A 16,878-nucleotide genomic window follows, 5' to 3' on the forward strand; every position below is an offset into this window, starting at 1 on the left:
ATTTTTTTAAAACTATTAGCTACATAAAACGTATTGATCCCATAATTAAAAATCTCGTATTTTCGATGAAAAATACCTTGGTATCCTGTCATAGCTGTCCCAGCTGGTAAGACAGTTGTAACTGCTGTATCTACTGGAAGTCGTCATAGCTAATATTTTTCTTGCATCTTCGATATCTTCTATCAATTCTCATCTCCTTCTACGGATCTACAATAGACACTTTTTAACTCACCAATGTCACTGTTTTTTTTTTTTTTTTTTTACATTTTTCACACTTGTAAGAAATTTAATCTAAAATCACCATTTTTTTTTTAAACTGAAATAAAATTATTTCAGTCACCACTTTTTTTTTTCTTTTTTTTTATTTCATCAAATTAAAATAATCAGTAGTTCGTGAAAAACACGATCGTCTCTTTACAAGATATACGAATGACACTTGTTCATGGAATAAACACTTAATAGGTACATAATTTTATCGTGATCTACGAGATGTTTCATTCGACGAAACTTGAATGAAATAATTGTAGAAAATATTGATCGATCTACTACACGAGGATCTACGAGAACAACGATTCCACTTGAACGAACGATAAGAGCTAAATCACTAGTTGGACCACGACGTTGAAATATCGTTTTCCTATTTAAAGTTGGACCACGGTTTCGTCTTTCTCTTGCCTCTTTTCTTCGGATACGGATAAAACGGTAAACGTCGATTAAATTCTACAACTTAATTACCAGCCACCTGGACACGGCACGCACGCGTACATATAACGCGTGCCACGCGCCTGTCTTTGTGTGTGATGTATTAAAAATACTTCTACGTTTTTGGACCCGCCAACCAGCGTGCTCGATAATATCGTAATTATGAAAGAAACGGCACGGCCGCTTTTATTTTTGCCTCAGGACATGCAGTTGGTTCCGTCTTCAGAGGAATATCTTTCGAGAAAACGAAGACGTCTCTAACCTCTCCACAGAATCGATGATATGCTTACTTTATTAAGTTAAGTTGATTTAACGGATAGACAAACTCGTCGTCATCTCTAATTTCATCTTTCTTCTTTTTCTTCTTCTTTGCTGTTTAATTTAACCTCTCTTCACTCGATTTTTTTTCTTTTTTTTCTTTACTTGTTTACTGTTTTCTCTAATAAAATCTTCAGTTAGTATGTCTGAGGGGATGATTGTAATGGATTGTAATTGAAGTCAGAAGGGACTACGAAAAATGACACGTTCCTGGAGAAAAGACGTCAGTCGAGGCATAGACATAAAAAAAAGTAGCTCTTCTTTCTTTCATGCTCCCATTGCAAGGCCACGAATTATTAAGAGGGAACCGAGAAGAACGTCTTCGAAGATTTTCAAAATTCGGCGAGAATTAAAGATTAAGAAACTTTTCTTAAACGGTCAATCTTTGCATCTACTTGATATGTTGATTCTGCGTGAAACTCGTCCATGAATGACGAAGATTCAACAAGATTCGATTTCGTCAATTTCTTTGTGACAATTAACGACACTTCGTCAAATCAGGATTCAAACGCGTCATCTGGTTCTATTGGTCCCGCCACAAGCTCTTCAATCATAATCCAGGTTCACAACCGATGTCAACTTTTATCTGAACGACACTGTTCGTTACACTATTATCTTCCCTTCGTTCAACGAAAATAAGCAAGAATAACAATTTAACAAAGTAATTAGGAACTTGGTTCACAACTAAAAAAGAACGATCAACTTTGACAACGTTAGTTCGACGATAACAACGATAAACGATAAATAAATTCAGTAGGCTTTTGAATGATCTTTGATCTTTCCTATTTAAAAATATTTTTTTCGAAAATTTGTTCGATTCAATTAACGACGGACAGATGATTCGATGATGATCACGGCCGTTGGTTGTCACGATACTTCTTCATCTCTTCGAGGCAACGGCATTTTCTCTTGAGGTACCGCATTTTTTGGAACGTTTAGCGTGTCGCGAGTCTGCGGCCAGTTTCAAACGGAAACGCGGCACTCTCGAAATTTCATTAGCCCGCCGTAGAGGCATCGAGAGAGATTGCCGCGCCGAAAGCTCTTCTCACCAAGCTCTACAAGGCGCTTCGCGTGGCGTGGCCCAGCGCCGACTAGCGGGTTCAGCCTTAAGCTTCTCGTTTCGTTCGTTGACTACGGAGTTTCTGCGCAAGCTTGCAAATTCCCCCACCACTTCACCATTCTGCTGTCTCACTCAGCATTGCTCGTGTTTTTTCATCCTTCTTACGACCAGAAGTTAAGCTTATGTCATTCCTGCCTCTCAATAATAAAGAAGGAAGAGGATAAAAAAGGCGGTTGGAAAAGCAGATGAAAAATAATAAATCGGTTGATCAACATCTAGCATGCGCTGGCTATCACTGATTTGTTTTCCGCTTCAATATATCCTCTCTGACTTATTCGTGTCGACAAATTGAACTATTCCTTTTGTTCTTATCTCGGTATATATGAATGTTGGGCGAATTGTTGAACCATCTGATTAGCGCGAACTTCTATTATTTTCTTCCTATTGTATCTCGTTACCATATCATGTTTTTCCGTATTTCGAATGAATTGAACGAAACGGAATTAGATTAGTTGGATGTAAAAGGCTTTTTCGAAATAGTTTTTCGATACAGATCGGATTAAAATTAATTTAAATTAGTGAACGAAATTTTTATATTTTTTAAATTTAAATTCGTTTAATTCCTCTCCTATCCATATTCAATAGTACGCATTGAAAATTAAACATACAAGATATATTTTACTCCAAACGAATCGTCAGATATTTCATTTACATACTGAAACTACGTCATGAAATGCATCACATTTATAGAAATAAAGATGTATTTATACGCAATTTGTTACGTCATATTCACGTTTTTCTTCAACAATCGTATCGTGGAAACATGATATAGAAATGTGAAAGCGAATATAAAAGTCTCTTTCTTTAGACCATCCCCTATTAGACCATCGAGAAGAGCTAAAAATGTAACGTGAGAATCAAAATTGTTTGGGATGTTGGATATCTCGATGTCGTGACTGGATTTTGTTACCGTTAAATTGTTCCCTCAATCCACCTCTATTTTACCGACATGACTGTTTCTGTATAATGTTACCATTTCCATGTTACCGCCTCATTTCGACAGCATAAATTTATTCTTCGTCTACCTTCTGTTATGTACAATGAAATGATATATGCAAAAATATATATACATATAATATAGTTTCAACTTCAATAAAATAGAATTATTTTTTCAATTTTTAATAAGAATTAATAAGAATTAACAAAATTAACAAAATTCACAATCGATTTAATTTTAAATAAATAAAATTTTAAGCAGAAACTTAATTATTAAAAAATGAAAAATGAAAATGAATTGTGCAATAAAATATTTTTGACAATAATAATAGATTTTTCAATGAATATCAAATGAAGAATTTTCTCGATAAAAATGTGATCAATATTGGAGATTCCTCTATATTTGTATTTTCAGAACTTCCTGTGAAATAAACTTAAAAATGATCTTTAATTCTTTTAGATATGCTTCATAATTCTCTCTTACGGCAATTTTTATTAAATTAATACTATACAAACTAATAATTATACATAAAATATTATTTTTCTCGTAAAATTCTCTCAAAAAATTTATAAATGCAAACTTTCTCTTTTCTTTTCAATATATTCATATTTTTACTAACTTTTATACATACATTTTTCAAATTTAACACATTCATTTTTTCAATAAATTTAAATTTATTGAGAAAGAAAAATTTTCACCAAAGCTTCATAATATTCACTTAATATATGATATATTTGCAAATATTTTGTAAATGTACATTCGATGCCTAATATAACCTAATACGATCACTCTTCGCATATTTTCTACGACTTTCTATATACATATGAATCGAAGATTGTGCCCTCTATCGTTTTCTCTCAAATATTAATCGGTCATACATTCTTCCTCCATCTTGAATACAATTCCTTATACAATATCTTATAAATTTTATGTCTCGTAATTTTCTTTAATTATCTATAATTATTTTAAATTTTTATATCTAATTTTATATCTTATATATATATATAAAATATATATATAATATAAATATATAGTATAAATAAGTTTCTCATAAGTTTTACTCTTAAATATATAAATATATCATAAATACATTTTATAAGTTTCTTTATATCTTTATAACAAATAATTTATTTTATAAATTTATGAAATCTTCGTGAGGCGCATCATAAAATCATCCTTCTATATCTGGAAATCTTCATTCCTAATTCAAAGTGGCTCGCCTCGTAATTAAATCGACTGAGTCTTGGGCAGTAAGAAAACGCGGCCGATTGAAAAACATCGACCCAGAATTCACCGCAACAATTTCCTTCTTTCCGCTATAATAATTTCTTCTTTCGTTGTGCAATATTTGCATCCGAATATGAATTATCCCCAAGAGTTCGAAGTATCGTGTTCATTTCTAAATGCAGTTGGCACTTAGATGGATGGAAAAGAATATTGCAACTGGAAGAAATTGTTGAAGATCATTGTATTTTATTTTTTGTTCTTTTTTTATGTTGCAAATAGAATTTTTTTTTAATCGTAAATGTAATTTATAATGAAATGGATTTTTGAATTTGATGTACTAAAACTGACATTTAATATTTTTATAAATGTGCACTAATCATACTAAAATTAAAAGATTTCAATGTTACAATGGTAAATTGTGTAAAAAGAAGTTTATTTTTATTTCTTTTATAGAATTATTCTTTTATTTTTTTTGCATGGACAAATTTTTAGTACTTTGTACAAATTACTCATTTATCGTTCAGTTCACTTTTCGTATATTAATATATTAATAAGGAATCGTCATTGAAACTATTTCAATTTGAAAATGGAATTATTTAAAAATCGCTGTGTTATATGTTTGACACTATTCGAAACAGTTTTTAAATATTTCGAACTTTTTAAATTTTAAAATAAATAATAAATAATTTTGGAATAAATTTGGGATAAATTTATACTGATAAATAATATTGTGATATTTTTAAATAATTTATATAATTTTTAAGAGATAATAAAATAAAAAATAATCATAATGGTTAAATCGAGAATAGATTTTTAGTTTAAGAAATAGAAGGACGTAGTCAAGGTACAATATAATATTTATTTCAATATTGGAAGTTCGTTTCTGCGTAGAAGGGATTTGGAAGTCAGAAATTTTATGATTTTTCAATTTTACGATTTCTCGATCAAAGGGAAAGAAGTGTTATCAAAAGGTGAATCGTTTCGACGATTTACGAGGGAAGTTTCTTTTTTCCATAAAAGAGTGGCTCTTGTTTGTCATAAACCTTTGGAACGATATGATACCGACTGATGATAAAGAGATTTCGATTCTGACTCGCTATTGTTTGATTGTACTTCGCGAAAAAATAGGTGAGAAAACGTAAAGTGAAAACGTAGCGATACAACAAATTGGCATTTTTATTATTTCGACATAAAAATTATATAACATAAACAAATTTGAGAAATTATTTGTAAGTTACTAATTTATAAAATTTTTCTGAAAAAGAAAATAATAAAATAAGTTAACTTTTTTCGTTTAATATTCTATTTATTATATTTTAATTTAATTCGTGAATTCTTCAATACTGATACTGATTTAAAAAAAAAATATTTTCACTTAAAAATTTAAATCATCCTTTCAATACAAAATTAAATCTTGATATCACATTGATATCCCTCGATATCTTATAATATTCATTTCAAAATTTTTTCGTATGTAATTTTTTTTGAGTTATTTATATTTGATTACATAAAAATATATAGATTAATAAAATTCAAAACAATTTCTTGATATATATATAAATATATATATATATACATATATATAAAAAATATAAAAAAATTAATATAAAATTCAGAAATTTCAATTTCTTGAAGAAAAATTTATTTTCACATTTTTTTTCATTATCAATTTTTTAAAATTATCGAAGAAATATTTACTCCGATTAAAATAAATCGAATCATTTAAAAATTTATATTATCGATAGAATTCTACAAATTATAAAGTTACTTTTTTTTTTTAAAAAATATCGCGTATAATAGGAAAGCAATAGATGCAGTACATTATCTTGATTGAATAAAAAATCTGATGCATATTTTTCGAATATAAAATTGAAAATAATCGTCGATCCTTTTATTTTTCCCCATTAATAATTGATCGTGTAAGTTTCTGATAAATAAAACTTTACTACTTTGAAAAGAACTTTCGTCATTTCGGTATATGTAATTCGATCCTATTCAATTATTTCCATGTATGAGATATACAAGATCTCTTTTGTATGCACGTTCTACGCAATTTAAGAGAATTGGAATGAAATTCGATGAGATTGCATACCTTTGACATTCAATATTTTTTTTTTGCTTTATATTTTGTAATTTGTTAATCGATAATTTATTAATAATTTATTAATCGATAATTGGAATTAAAGATGTATATAATTAATTGGATTAAAGATATAAATAATTTTTGTTTTATCGATCGAATTTGAAAAAATAAAGAAAATATTTTAACGAACATTGGAAAAAATTATGATGATAATATAAAAATCTATGATGTGCCATTTTAAAATTAATGATATGTATTTTAATAGGTTTTTTAATCGATTTGTCTCACTGATAATAATAGAAAATATTTTAATGATCGTTGCAAAAAATTACAATCACAATGTCCATCTAATGTTCAAAATCCATAATGCAATCTTTTATTATAATTAAAAATGCATAAATAATTTTTCTATTCGATTTATTTTCACAAAAAATCGTAAATAAAGAAATATTTTAATGATTACAATTCGATATATTAATAATTCGATAATAACGAATTAAAAATCATAAATAAAATTAATTCTATTTTAAAAAATCTAAGAGATATATATTTTACATTTTCATATATATATAGATTATAGATGCATTTAAAATATAAATTGTAAGTTTCAAAAATTCTCTTCCCCTTCTTATCTTCCATCGATGAATTTTCATGAATTTTAGAATCTTCTTACGTTCATACGTGGAGCCTGTTTGATCATTAATATTCGATGTACACGCAGAACTTTGCAAACATTCAGTTCGAAAGAGGTATTAAGACGACGTCGTTGCTCCAGGAAATACATATTAATTTTGTGTAACATAGAGCATAATGTAATGCAAAAATCTAGACGATCAAAATTTTTCCATAAAGTTAAGAAAAGAAATTTTTTGATTTTGTGAATAATTTTTTTCTGAATTTCACGGTTTAAATTTACGAAAATTCGTAAATACATATGGAAATATTGAATGCCAAAATTATTGATTTATTTTTGTAAAATTATTCTTTGCAAATATTTTTTAAAATATAAAATTCTTTTTTTCTTGGATTTTTTGGATTTTTTCTTAATTCATAATTTTTAACTTCATTGATTTTATATTATGACACATAAAATTTAATAACAAAACAAAATGAAACAGAATTTTCAAATCATTTTTCTTAAAATTCTTAAAATTATCATTTATTTAAATTCATTTTTCTGTAAATACATTAAATCCATAATTTCAAAATATTTTTACTTATAATTTTATAAAATAAAATTTGAAAATTGTGTGAAATTGAAAAGAAGAAATTTCAAAGGAATAAAAATTTTTTTTATATTTTATATTTTACAAAATAAAAGATTGGAAGGAAATAAAGTTAAATAAGTATAACCTAACCAAGATTATATGATCATTCGAATCCATTAAATTCATAGCATCAGTGTTCACTGTGCATAGCTGTGCAATTCTATTAGAACGGATACATTTTGTGTTATTTTATTAGAATGGATACATTTTATCTTATTAAAACAATTATTTATTCAATATATTATTCAATATATATTTATCAATATATAAATATATGTAAATATATAAATATGATTTATTGATATAAATATGATAGATTACATACATATATTCTATATGAATTTATTTTACATAGTAAATTTTTAATGAGTTTGTATTTACTGTGTGTTACTGGATTTAAAATTGATTTATTATCCTTTTGTTTAATTTAAATTACTTAGAATATCAACATCATATTTTAATTTCCATTGATTAAATATTAATCAATTATTTTATTCTATTTGATAATAGCAAGTCCATAATATTTGGCATTGTTGATATATTATTCACTGATAATGAAATTATATATATATTGACCTTTTGCGTAAATGATAATATGTAATAGAAAATGTAGATAAAAATATTTGAGATATTTAAAAATAATATATATTTCTAAATTTATAATTAATATCTCATTCTTAGCATTAAATATTTCAATATAATTATATATTATATATTTTATTTTGATTATATATTCTATATATTTTTTTTTATTTAAAATATTCATAATTATATATTTTATATAAAAATTTTCATAATTTTTATATCATCACTTTTACAATCTTTTATATCTCAAAATAACTTCATAATTAATAATTATTTAAAACATCTGTAAAAATTTTCATAATCTCTACATCATACTCTAAAATCATATTTAACATTTTAAATACAAAATTTTTCAAAAAATATTATAAACATTATAACAACTTTATAAAGCTGAAACAAGTCATTTAAAATCTAAAAACTATCTAATCTGTAACAACTCAATTCATCATTCCAGAAAAATCCAATCTTTCCAATCCAAGAAAACATTATAACACATTAATAACAATTTAACACGACAATGTCACCCATATCAAGCAATCTATCTCAATCCACCAATCACAATCACAACTTGCAGATTTTTAATCACCATTTGTGCTGACACATTTGGGTTTAAAGGAACTACTCAATGTAAACAACAAACATGTGTCTCCAACAATTTATTATCAAGATCCTTTTTCTTTTTGAGAGAAATCCACGAAGAAGAAGATTAGAAGATGGGATAAGAACGATAGAATAGAGGAAGGAGGTGATTGTAAACCGAGAGGATTGAAGCCAAAATTACGGTGCAGCGATGTGCAAAGCGGAACGTCGATGTGATTAGAAGTAATATGGTTGAAAGTCTACTTCCGGTGCATTAGCTTCAGAAGCGGTGGAAAGAGTGGAGGGGGGAAAAGAGAAAGAGAAAGAAGCTTTCATTTAACATGAAGGTGTTAGAATCTTTTGTTCTTTTTTTAATTTTATTTATTTATTTTTTCCTTTTTTTGACGATTTTTCTGGTAGATAATCTTTTCAACATTTCTACGAGATTTTTTTTTTTTCGTGAAATTTTATAATGTGATTATTTTTTTCGTGAAGAAAAATATATAATGGTATTTTTTTAGAAAATTACAGTACTTCTAAATGAATATTCATATCCAATTTGGATTTTTTTATTGAATATTCTTTCCTTTAAAATTCTTTCGTTTAATAAGGAAAATATATGTATTTTTAAGAAAAGGATGTGATGAATATTTGGATATATATTTGGATAAGTTTGTGAAAACTTATTATATTGAAAATTTGAAATTTAAATTTTATTAAATATATTAAATAAAACAGATTTTTTATGAATGTTTGGATATATTTTTAAAATATTTATTTATCTTAAAAATATAGCAAATGTTTGAATATGACAAATGTTTGAATGAAATATTCATCTAGTTTTCGTCTAGTTTATTTGCTTTGATGGAGATGTAGAAGGCGGATGGATAACGAACAATTGTCTGCCATTACAAGCATTTGCGGGAGTTCAAGAGGGCAATGTCGGTACATCAAACAATTCCCTGTTCATTTGTGTTACATATGTTCGGTGGAAATAAACAACTATATATATTTTTTATAAATCAATGTCAAATATTCGCAAATATTCCTTTCATAATAATTATATAATTCTTATAATTATATTATAAGATTGATAAATTTTATATTAACAATTCTAGTAAGAAAAATTTTAGGATTTTTTGATTTATAATTATTCAACAAATTTTTATTATTTAAAATTATCTAAAATTATCTACTAAGATTATTATTAAGTACTTAATATTTCCAAATAACAATTGTTAGAAACTTTTTTAAATAGCTAAAAAACAACAAACTGCAAAACAATAAATCAAATCTTCATATTTTTTTTAATAAATACAATTAATATTATGATTATAATAAATAAATAAAATTTATTGAATTATAAATAAAAAAATTAAATAAATAATTAAATAAATTATTAATATTATTTTATAATTACTTAATATGTTATCAAAAAAAAATTGTTAAAAAAAATCATAAAATAAGAAGTCGAATCTTTCTATTTTTTATTTCATAATTATCAAATAAATATCTAAAAATCTAAAAGTAACTAAATCATTTCTAAACATCTACTAAAAAAATTTTTCTAAATAATTATTTATTAAAAAAATTGTTAAAAAATCAAACATCCAATATTTTTAAAAATACATAATCTTTAAAAATAGACTTTAGTTCCACAAATGAACGTTGTTGCTTGATACTGGCAGCACCGTACGTTTCACAGCAGTAAACTTGGCAACAGCTGCCCCCTACACGGTCAAATCGACAAATAACTACACGCCGACTTCTGATCAGACACAGTTCTTATTTCACTTGAGAGGTATAGTATATCAAAACTATATTTATTTTAAAAGTTAGATATATTCATATCTTTTTTCATACAATTCAATGTCAAAATTAAAAATTTAGATGTTTAATAAAAGAAAAATATTAATATTATTTAAATGGAATGTGAGAAAAATAGATTGCAATAAATATTTCATTAGTTTTCAAAATAAATATAACTATATTTCTCAGTTAATGATTTTTAGAACACTTGATTGTCACACATTGTTCTTATCGCGATGAAACTTTCGAAATAAAAAAAAACAATATTATTATTTATTAATTTCTTTAATAAATAATTGTCTCTCTTTTCTTTAAAATATTTTTATATTATTAGTTTATTAATTTAGTATTAGCTTTTGAACGATTTTTCGGATAAATATTTATTAAAGATTATTTTTTTAAGCATTATTTATTTTATTTTGATATATATTTTTTATTTTTATTCAAAACTTGATACGGATTTGAATCGAAATGTAAATTATATGAAAAGTCTTTTTACAACTATAGATTTGCACGAATGGGTCTCATTCGCGAAGGTTATTCGATCTTAAAACATCGATAAATGAAGGCGTGGCTCGATTGTTTGAAGTAGACAAAGTAAAGTAACATGAATCGAAGTGAATGGGATGTTGGATGTTGTAATTTAAGTATGTATTCTACATACTTCTGGTGTATTCTACATTTTCCATTTCAAGTATTATCCTGTTTACCATTGATCATTATAATTACCATTTTTTATTTAATTACAACCATCTGTTATTTAATTGCAAAACAAAAAAATGTTTGCAATTCGAGCAATCTCTATCAATCTGATTTTCATCGAGAAAATGTAAAAGGATGAAAGAAAACTAATCGAAGATTGGAAAAGAGATTGGATATAACAGAATGGCCAAACAAGTTCCAGTTTTAATCGGTTGAGTGTATACTGTTCTAAACAAAATTGACATCTGTTCCATTAAATCATGATTGGTATGGGATGAAAAAAAATATAATCGAATTAACGACCATTCGAGAAAATTATCAATACTTCTTCGATCGAGACATTTTGAAACAAATCGATACTTTGAAAATAAATTAAAATGGAGGCAAACAATCCTTTATCAAAACAATTTTTTTAGTTTTTTTAATTAGATTAATTATCACGATTATCATCTTGAAACGAATCGATATATCTCGATATCTCGATATATCTCGATTTGAAAATAAATCAAAATGAAGGCAAATAATTACGCTTTGCTTTGTTACATATAGAAAACAATTTTTTTCGAATTTTTTAACGATTCTCGAAACTAATCGATATATCTCGATTTGAAAATAAATCAAAATAGAGGCAAATAATTGCACTTTGTTTTACCAAAACAATTTTTCTCAGATTTTTAATTATTAATTGATGAAATTTTTCTGCAAACGTTTTATTGCAAAAAAAAATATAATCAAAACGTTTCCAACGAATTTTGGTATTTTCCATAACAAAAATAATCTTAACGAATTTTTCTTTATCATCTGCCTTTTGTATTTGCGAAACAAAGCGCAAGGTTTTCCAATGAAATTTTATTTTTTTCTTTTACAATACGATACTGATGAAATCGCGATGAAAATACTTTGATCGAGATTTCTGATTTACCTCGAGGTATTTTCATTTACGATGCTATTTTCTTTTGAAATTTCAGAATTTTCAAATTCACATATTAATTATTATTCCGTAATATCGCACTAGGTCAAGGTTGGTTCTTTGAAAATATTTTCTCGTGAACAAGTTAACATTCGATTAAATTTCGTTCCGGTGATTCAAAAATCAGTTTTACAAAATAATTATTTGTGAAATTACCTTGTCACAGATATTTCACTTTTGTAACAATTTTTTTTTCGAGGTAAAATGTAAAAAGAAAAAAAAAGAAAAAAAAATTGAAGAAATTTTATTCACATTTCGATTTTCTTAATTTTCCATTTTTTTTCTTCTTTTTTTAGACTTTTTTATAGCAAATTATAGCAAGAAGCATTATGCATTGAAAATTAATAAAATTGAAAAAAACTACTTTGAACTATTTTTAAAAGTTGAATAAAAATAATTTTAAAATGATATATAAAAATTCAGAAATATTAAAATAATTTAACATCATCATATATTATCATATATTAATAATAATTATTAATATCATTAATTTTATTATTATTAAAATTTATTCAAATCTCTAATCTTAAATATTACCAAAAGGCAACTTCCAATCGTCATTACAATTCACGAATATTAAAAAATAATTCTGTTCTTTCATTTCCTTTCATTCTTAATCCCAATAAACAAAATAATTAATTAAAAAGAAAAACATACAAAATTCTTTGGATTCTAGTAGACAGAAAAATAAATTAAATGAAATGAAATAAGTAACACTTTGGACTCTAATAGAAAGAAAAATTAATTAAATAAAACAACAAATATTTTAGACTCAAATACAGAAGAATAATTTAAATAAAATGAAAAAAAGAAGAACGAACATCTTGGAATCCAATACAGAAAAGAATTAATAATAAACGAAAAAAAAAAAAAAGAAAAAGAATAACACTTTCGATTCCAATACAACAGAAGAGCTAATTAAATAAAACGATTTCAACACATACCAGAATAAATTGAATAAAACGAAAAAAAAAAAAAAAAGAAGGGGGCAGGAGAATTCGTCAGAAGAACCAATAACCAATCGCATAAATTTTGTTTCCTTAATTGGACCCAATAAGCAATAAAAAAAATCCCTGCACTCGATATAAATCTTGAACGAAATTCTATCTACCATCTCCAATATTTGGGGAGCCAAGGATAAGCCAATAGGTGTGACAAGTGGTCGAGTTCACTACTACAACTAAATCCAGCTTCGTGCTTTAGAAAGCAAAAAAATCGAATCCCTCCATGTCCCTCCATTTTGTCAATATCAGTATTTTGCATCCTGTCATAATACATCACGAATACGTAAACATTGTACAACATTGTAGAACCGTGACTCTGTCGAAAATCACACTCATAAACATCATTTCCTCTCTGACTTTTCTGTTCGATTGGCAATGGCGGTCCATCGATTTATGCGCCCTCTCTGACGTGATTTAGGAACGAGAAGTGGAATTTTCGCTCTCTTGATTCTCTTCAGTTATTGCTCAGGGAAAGCGGAGGGGAGAGAGAGAGAGAGAGAGAGAGATGGATGGATTTGATACGGCATTTCTATGTGTAGTTTGATTGGAGTTTAATTTGGAGATATTAGATACAGAGAAAGGTGCAGATAAGAGGATTTGTTTGATGGTTTTTCGAATACGAAGTGTTTTGGATGCATGATTATTCGTATTAAGCTTTGTTCGGGTTAGTTTTGACCCCGTATCTGCCGAATCAGCTGCGAGTTGAAAGTGATCATTTTTTGAACGGTGATTTGAAGGTTACAATTTTGGACTTGGAAAGTACTAGAAAGTTACTAGAAGAATTTTTATAATTATTTCTAAATATTTGTTGGAAACTAAAGCAGAGATGTAAGGTAACATTAAATAATAGTTTTAAGAATCATTTTTTTTTGAGATTTATGTCTAAATATTTAGGTGAATTATAGATAAATGTCAATAATGGTTGTTCGTAATAAGAGCTTAAATTGACAAGTACTTTTTATACATTTGTTATTATTTCTAATAAAATTGCTATGGATAGTAAAGTTATATAATATTATTTAAATAAACATTTTGTGAAAATTTTATTAGCATCAAAAATCAAAATAAATTTTAAATCACAAAAGATTTATATAAATTATAGAATTACATCATATCAAAGAATAATACTTTCACAAAAAATTAAATAAGCATTAAATAAGTATTTAAGAAATAAATCCCTTCATTCAATGCTACCTTATCAAACTTTTGAAATAAAATTTCAAATCATGATGAATGAATTCAATAATAAATTATTAAATGTAATCAGTAATGTAATGTAATAAGTGTAATTCATAACCTCAAAAAATTTTTTTTCTATAACGTAAATAGATAATGAAAGAACTTATTACTTAAATGTCTCCATAAGTGTCATCGATTATAATGTCAAGTATAAAATCTCTTTGCTAAAGAGGCGTGTGATAAATATACATTATATACTAGAGTGTCACATCTATCGTTACACCCTTCGCTTTTTTTTTTTACTATCCTCATTTGGACATATTAAAACAGCAATTATCGAAAAACGTTGTCCAAACATCGTTCAAGACACGAGCGTGCAAATATTTGATAGCTCAATTTCCATTAGGCGAATATATTTTCCATTTTGAAAAATGTTAGGTTAGAACAACCTTTGATCTTTTGCTGCAGAGATGGGACAATTCTAAAAACATAACTATCTTGCGTGTTTTTGATAATCATTTTATTTTTATTATCATCTTCATTCTTTCTTCCCTTATCGTTCATTAATTAATTTTTTTTCATCAAAATGGTAAAAAATCATTGATAATATAATTTTGTAATTTGTCTTACGTATTATATTCGTAGTGAATACAGAAAGAAAAATATATTGCTCAAATGCATTGAAAATATATAAAAATTTATTTAAAAAAATTCATCGACAATAATACAAACATACAAAATTATAAAAAAAAAGTTGTAAAATAATATAATATACTATTTCTCTAAAATTAACATTGCGTAGATATTTTATAAATATATATTTTATAATATTTTTATCGATATCAATTAAATGAATAATAATTTTTAAAAAATCATCATATTCATTATATTCGATAATAATAATACATCATCTTCTGAAAATTAATATTATATTTTATATAAATACAAATTCACAAATGATAATGATACAAAATTATATAAAATTACAGATAATTATATTATCGACAATAAATGATAAAAAATTGAAATATCTTTATAAAAAGAATTCGATTAAAAAAAAAAAAAATAGAAAGTACGATACCATCGAACCAAATTGCCTTTATCCCTTTTATTCCTTTCAACAATATTCGTTTTACCTCTATTCTCAACATTAAAGGATATCATAATGCTCTCTTTCCCTATCTGCATTCGTAACAACTTCTTTAATTAGAACGGTCCTCGAAATCACCGAAGCGCGATTAGCCGAACGACAACTATAGTCAATTTCAACAGAGTTAAAGCGATTGTAATTGACGACGAGACTAGGCTTGAATATATATTCGATATAACGAATATAATTATTATCAATTATTAATCGATGATTAATTATTAACATTAAAATAATAAAAAATAATTTTATTCAAATTAAAATTTTTTTAATCTCTCAAATATTTGAATACAAAAATATACGAAATAAAAATAATTTGACACAAAATATCGCGTTGAACGAGGGTAAATATTGAAAGAAATAGTTTTGCAGTTTTTATTTTCAACTTACTTTCGTAGTTTTATCGTAGTATATCTATTATATATATTATTTAGGTTAGGTTTATGTATCTATTCTTCGATAATATGTATATGCTTAAAACGTTATATAAAAATCTATATTTTAATCGAGGATATTGAGAATGATGGAATTTAAGAGTATTTGAAATTTTATTTGAAAAATTGTTCGAAATTGTCAAATGAAAAATAAAATGGAAAAATTATTCGTACACGATATTACGACTACGATGATTATTTCAAATCACCAGATAAGACGATGAAATATTGTTTTTCGAATAATTTATTTGAAAATCGTCGAACGAAATATCATGAGATATTGTGAACAAATAAAATTTTAAACAACCAATAGATAATCATAGAATAAGGAAAATTTATAATCGAAAATTGTACACGAAATCTGGATAAGTGGTGTTTAAATATAAACGTGAATAATATTTTTCATGATACGAATAATAGAATATTACATGATGCATAATATTTGAATAATACTTCACCGTGTAAAGGAGAAAAGAGATAAGCTGCTTATTCGATCGAACATCGATATTTGTCTTCGTATAGTAATCTGACGTTGAAAATGGCGAGTCGTCGAAACAAACAAATATGGCGGAATTTTTATAAGAAGTTTAAGACAATAATGTCCAGGTATAAAAATATACAAGGTGTCTTGGAAATCATGCAATATTTTTTTCGTTTAAAGCTTCGTTTTCAAATAAATCATAATTTGAAAATTTTTCAAATACAAATGAAATTAACTATTTCTAATATAATATGTAAAAAAATATAGGATTAAATTTTATTTTTATCTTTAAGAAAATTTAAGAAATAACAAGGAATTGTATAATTTTTGGCG

At 25.7% G+C, this 16,878-nt stretch overlaps 1 protein-coding gene across 9 annotated transcripts in view; it reads right to left on the reverse strand.

Annotated features, from left to right (window-relative positions):
- The window catches only part of LOC107999647 (potassium channel subfamily T member 2), a 190,869-nt gene that overhangs the window by 80,821 nt on the left and 93,170 nt on the right, over positions 1–16,878 (reverse strand). Inside the window, exon 1 of one of the 9 annotated variants that reach the window (XM_017059619.3) lies at positions 77–2,124. The exons of the other annotated variants lie outside the window; for them this stretch is intronic. Coding sequence (XP_016915108.1) covers positions 77–147 — 71 coding nt within the window. The 5' untranslated portion in view covers positions 148–2,124. Of the gene's footprint in view, positions 1–76; positions 2,125–16,878 lie in introns of those variants that run through there. 9 annotated transcript variants of the gene reach the window in all.

The sequence above is a fragment of the Apis cerana genome, linkage group LG6, assembly GCF_029169275.1.
Source record: "Apis cerana isolate GH-2021 linkage group LG6, AcerK_1.0, whole genome shotgun sequence".
Lineage (NCBI taxonomy): Eukaryota > Metazoa > Arthropoda > Insecta > Hymenoptera > Apidae > Apis > Apis cerana.